This window comes from Colobus angolensis, unplaced genomic scaffold (genome assembly GCF_000951035.1).
Source record: "Colobus angolensis palliatus isolate OR3802 unplaced genomic scaffold, Cang.pa_1.0 Scaffold12, whole genome shotgun sequence".
Lineage (NCBI taxonomy): Eukaryota > Metazoa > Chordata > Mammalia > Primates > Cercopithecidae > Colobus > Colobus angolensis.
In genome coordinates, this window is record NW_012113141.1 from 6,529,946 (window position 1) to 6,535,793 (window position 5,848).

General features: G+C 41.2%; 1 protein-coding gene across 4 annotated transcripts in view; it reads left to right on the forward strand.

Moving 5' to 3' along the window:
- NUDT13 (nudix (nucleoside diphosphate linked moiety X)-type motif 13) overlaps positions 1–5,848 on the forward strand; it is a 39,836-nt gene that overhangs the window by 24,761 nt on the left and 9,227 nt on the right. For 2 of the 4 annotated variants that reach the window (XM_011927987.1, XM_011928004.1), the window contains exons 3-5: positions 2,455–2,526; positions 3,018–3,157; positions 5,164–5,298. Coding sequence is in view for 1 of the 4 variants with exons in the window: in XM_011927979.1 (XP_011783369.1) it covers positions 3,018–3,157; positions 5,164–5,298 (275 nt within the window). In the remaining 3 variants the exon portion in view is untranslated. The remainder of the gene's footprint in view (positions 1–2,454; positions 2,527–3,017; positions 3,158–5,163; positions 5,299–5,848) is intronic. The other 2 variants (XM_011927979.1, XM_011927994.1) reach the window with 1 other exon arrangement.

Below are 5,848 nucleotides of genomic sequence, written 5' to 3' on the forward strand. Positions count from 1 at the left end.
CCCGGACCGGTTAGAACCGGATTTCACCTCCCGCCGCCATTCATTTAATTTTTGTATTTTAAGTTGAGATGGGGTTTCACCATGTTGGCCAGGATGGTCTCGATCTCTTGACCTTGTGATCCACCAGCCTTGGCCTCCCAAAGTGCTGGGATTACAGGAGTATGCCACAGCGCCCAGCCAAGAATAGTAACATGATTATTGAATAGAGTCTAAAATTTAAGTATGTTAAAGTGATTAAATAAATCTATTTAAGAATGAATAAAAATAATGAGGCCAGGCATGGTAGCTCACACCTGTAATCCCAGCACTTTGGAGGCCAAAATGGGTGGATCACCTGAGGTCAGGAGTTCGAGACCAGCCTGGCCAACATAGCAAAACCCCATCTCTACTAAAAATACAAAAATTAGCTAGGTGTGGTGGCGGACACCTGTAATCCCAGCTACTTGGGAGGCTGAGGCAAGGGAATCACTTGAACCCGGGAGGCAGAATTTGCAGTGAGCCAAGATTGCGCCACTGCACTCCAGCCTGGAAAACAAGAGCGAAATTCTGTCTCAAAACAAAAAAAGAGAAAAGAATAAAAGTCTATCAATAAAGAATATGATGTGAAAATGTTTACGTATGTTTAAGAAAAAAGGCTACAAATTAGTAGGTTTGATGGATTCTAAATATATATGTATTGATATATAATATTAATCACTTAAGAGAATTCCAAGGTATAAACAGTGATTATCCCTGAGTGGTGGGATTTTGATGATTTCCTTTTAAAAAAATTGACAATTGTATATTCTGATTATTAAAGACTGACTGTTTTTTACTGTTAAAATAAGGGAAAACTTTGTTTTAAAATAATCTAAATATTTTCAGCTTTGATCATCATAGCAATTTCCATGCTATTATAACTGAAAAGGCAAAATAAATTTTTGAAAATAAGAGTTCCTGATCCAGAGGAGTGTAAGGAACTTTTGGATCTCAATTCCAGTTCCAGTAAGGCCTTGGGTCTAAGACCTTAACCTGGGTGTTTTTGTAGGTGTTTTGCTTTTTAGGGTCATTAGGGCAAGTACAGGTTGTACCACTCTTTCTGTTCTTTTACGACGGCAGCAGTGTTTGTTCTATTGTTTATATTTGGTAACTTCTGAGTGACACATGTCTCTCCTTTGACATGCATTGAGTCTTTGCCCCAGGAGGCTACAGTGACTCATAGTAAGTTTAAAAATATCACAAGTCTTAAAAGATCAGGTTTCTTTTGTCTTCTATTTATAAAGAGCTCATTGTAACCCCTTTTATCACAGTCAGAATAGATTCTGAAAGATACCACTGGGTGCATTGTCTTTTTGCTTTTTATTTTCATGTTGAGCCAGCTCTGCCTACTGGTATTACAAGAGTTCTCAGATCCCACAGGAAATATCTGCAAACTATTTTTCCAACTTGACGAAAGAAGCCAGTTTTTACCTGAGCGTCTGTTTTAGGGCTTTTGACAGGCAAAAATGGCTAACCCCAAGGCCCCAGGGGAATCTGCATTCTGTCCCTGCTGATCATAAGGATTTGAAGGGAGAGACTCAGCCCACCTTTAATGAAGGTACTGGAAAAGCCTTGTACTTACCCCATTACTATTGCCTTTTTTTGAGAAACCAAGAATAGGAGGGTATTCCCTTTTTCCACATTTTCATTTTGGCTACTGAAAATACTATGGCTGGGCACGGTGGCACACACCTGTAAATCCCAGCACTTTGGGAGGCCGAGGGCAGATCACTTGAGGTCAGGAGTTCGAAACCAGCCTGGCCAACGTGATGAAACCCCATCTCTACTAAAATACAAAAATTAGCTGGGCATGCTGGAGCATGCCTGTAATCCCAGGTACTCGGGAGGCTGAGGCATGAGAATTGGCTGAACCTGGGAGGCAGAAGCTGCAGTCAGCCGAGATCATGACACTGCACGCCAGCCTGGGTGAAAGAGTGAGACTCTGTCTCAAAAAAAAAAGAAGAAAGAAAGAAAATGAAAATACTATCCTTATTAAATAGGTTAGGTATAGGTTTCATTAGTGCTCCCTTTGTCTTTTTTTTTTTTTTTGAGACGGAGTCTTGCTCTGTCACCCAGGCTGGAGTGCAGTGGCACGATCTCTGCTCACTGCAACCTTCGCCTCCCAGGTTCAAACGATTCTTCTGCCTCAGCCTCCTGAGTAGCTGGGACTACAGGCACATGCCACCATGCCCAGCTAATTATTGTATTTTTAGTAGAGACAGGGTTTCACCATATTGGCCAGGCTGGTCTTGAACTCCCGACTTCGTGATCCACCTGCCTTGGCCTCCCAAAGTGCTAGGATTACAGGCGTGAGCCACCACGCCCGGCCAGGTGCTCCCTTTGCTAGAGATAAGGAGTTAATGGTATCTACTTTGAGATCTAGATGTTTGAAGTAAGGGTACATTGAAGGTAAAATTTGTTCTTTATCTTCCCTAGATTGAATGAGGGTCACTGAAGATACAGTGTTTACTCTTTGTCTGCTGTGAAAAAGTCTGTTCCCATCCCTAGGTATTTTGTGGTTGATGTTTTATCACTGTACTTGTTTTCCTTTCACTCCACTCATGTAAATTCTTGCCTCACAGTGTAATATTGGCAGAGTACCTTGAAGTTCAATTCAGTAAATATTTATTACCCTTGAAGTTCAATTCAATAAATATTTATTGAATCGAGCCATTCAATATGCTAACTACAGAGATACAGAGCTGAGTAAAGCATACATTCCCCTTCAGGAGATCATAGTCTCTCAGAGGAGACAGACAAATGAACAAATAAACCAATAGCGCAACCACAGAAGTATGGGTGAGGTACACAGTAAGACAAAGGAGGGAATGAATGATTACCTATAGCCACCTCAAACCCTTTTTGGAGCAAATTAGGTTGTAAATAAATAAAGGGAAATAACCATGGTAGGAGAGGGGATGCAGCGGCAGCATTCTCAAAGATGAACGCTATACAGGTAACTAAGGGTGGTTTTGTAATGGTTTGTTTCCCAAATACAGGTATTTATTTGAACTGAAGGAAGATGATGATGCATGTAAAAAAGCCCAGCAAACAGGAGCGTTTTACCTCTTTCATGGTCTGGCTCCTCTGCTTCAGACTTCAGCACATCAATACCTGGCCCCCCGACATAGCCTGTTAGGTAAGTCCAGGGTGGACCAGTGGTGTTGACCAGCCTGTGGCCACTGAGCAGAATTCAGCCTATAATGAATTCTAAGAAAGATCCTTGAACTTTGGAGTCTAGATTTTTCAAAAAGCTTTTGAGTCTCATGCTTGTATAACTGCTTCTGCCAACTAATAATTTATTTTATGAACTCTACTTGTCCAGTCAAATATTATTTGGTGATGAAATGAACCACTAATGCCTTAAACCAGGGGTTGGTAAAACTGCTGTCCAAATTGTACCTGCTACCTGTTTTGTAAATTAATTTTTATTGGAACGTAGCCATACTCATTCATTGACATATTGTCTATAGCTACTTTTGCACTACAATGCAGAGTTGTGACAGAGACTGTATGACTCACAAAGCCTAAAATATTTAGTATCTCTTTCCAGAAAGTTTGCTCATCTTTGCCTTAGAGCAGTGAATTCCAGCCTCCACTGAGGTATACACTGTTATGCTAATTAAGAGTTCTATCATGGCCGGGCAAGGTGACTCACCCTTGTAATCCCAGCACTTTGGGAGGCTGAGGCAGGAGGATCACAAGGTCAAGACATTGAGACCAACCTGGCTAACAAGTCTCTACTAAAAATTACCAAAAAATTAGCTGGACGTGGTGGCGGGCGCCTGTAGTCCCAGCTACTCCAGAGGCTGAGGCAGGAGAATGGCATGAACCTGGGAGGTGGAGCTTGCAGTGAGCCGAGATCGTGCCACTGCACTCCAGCCTGGGTGACAGAGCGAGACTCCGTCTCAAAAAAAAAAAAGAGTTCCATCATAACTTCATTTTTATTAGAAGGGTCAAGATTAAAAGTGAATTAAAATAAATTTGCTTCTAGAACTCTTTTAGCATATATAACTAAAGATATCTAAGCCACTGGGATTTGTCATTCAAAATGCAAACTTTGGCTGGGTTGGGTGGCTCATGCCTGTAATCCCAGCACTTTGGGAGGCTAAGGTCAGTGGATTGCTTGAGCCCAGGAGTTCAAAACCAGCCTGGGCAACATAGTGAGACCCCATCTCTACCCAGGAACAAAAAATTAGTCGAGCCTGGTGGTGTCTCAAAGACAGAAAACAAAATGTGAACTTTCAGTTTTATATGAGTCACTATATACTGACTAATTTCTGTATTGCCAGTGAATTTCCCCCATAGGTCAGAAGTTAGAGCACTTGGATAGGTAGTTTCTAGCGGTGCAGAAGAATCTGAGGACTCCATCAGAAGGCACCATACATTATTTAGAGATTTAGCAATGTTTATGTTGTATCATGATTTTTTTGTGTGTTATGTTGTATTATGAACAAATAAATATGAGTCCGTCATGAACAAGTGTATAGGATTTCTCCCTATACAGCACTCATCTCTTAGAGATTGGCATCTCAGATGAGTATTTTACTCTACTTTGGTCCACAAAAGTAGCACATTCTGGAGGTTAATTACAGACCTGGATTGGTCTTTAACTGCAGCCTTGAACTCCTGGGCTCAAGAGATCCTCCCACCTCTGCCTCCCAAGTTTTTGGAACTACAGGTGTGCACTTCACTGCACCCAGCTGATTTTATTTTTTGTAGAGACAAGGTCTTGCTGTGTTGCCCAGGCTGGTCTCAAACTCCTGGCTTCAAGCAATCCTCCCTGCCCCCCAGCCTTGGTCTCTACCATTTTAAATGTGACACTTATTTTTTTTCAATGACTTAATAAGTTAACTGTCATGCATCTTACTATCTAGGGGATATTTTCCTTTCTTGATACAGCCATAGAGTAATACAATGTTATACAAGAATTCCTTCTTTGGTCTAAAGTCCTCAGATTGCTAAGGAGAAAACAGGCCTGGAAAGGTTAAATGGTTAGACCAAGGTTACATAGCTAATTAGTTGCAGCTGGAAGCCAAGTATACCTACTTTAAGCTGAAGTAGACGATTTTCCCTGAGTCTAACATGGCTGTAGTGATTTAATAGAAACGTTTGTGTTTTGCTTTTCTCCCTTCTGTTTCTTAGAGTTGGAAAGGCTCCTGGGTAAATTTGGACAGGATGCACAAAGAATAGAAGATTCTGTGTTGATTGGATGCTCTGAGCAGCAGGAGGCATGGTTTGCTGTGGATCTAGGTCTGGATAGCTCCTTTTCCATAAGTGGTACATAACATTATTCCTAATGGGTACTTCCCAGTGGTCTTCAGAATTTGGGATTTCACATAATGGTAAAATTTAAAGGAAAATTTGGGGAATATGAAAGGTTATCAACTTTCTATTTTAAAAAAGGACATTGAAAATACTGTCATCTGCTATCATCATTTAAATGAAAATAAAGGATATTTTAATGCCTTCTAAGTTAGGTGATGGGTACATGAATGTTTATGGTATTAGTCTCTGTACCATTATACATTTTATTTATTTTATTTATTGAGACAATGTCTTGCTGTCGTCCAGGCTGGAGTGCAGTGGTACAATCACAACTCACTGCAGCCTTGACCCCCTGGGCTCAAGTAATGCTCCCACCTCAGCCTGAGTAGGTGGGACCATAGGCATGTACTACCATGCCTGGCTAATTTTTAATTTTTTTAAAAATAGAGATGGGGGTCTCCTTATGTTGCTCAGGCTGTTCTCAAACTCCTGGGCACAAGAAATCCTCCCTCCTTGGCCTCCCAAAGTGCTAAGATTATAGGTATGAGCCACCACACCTGGC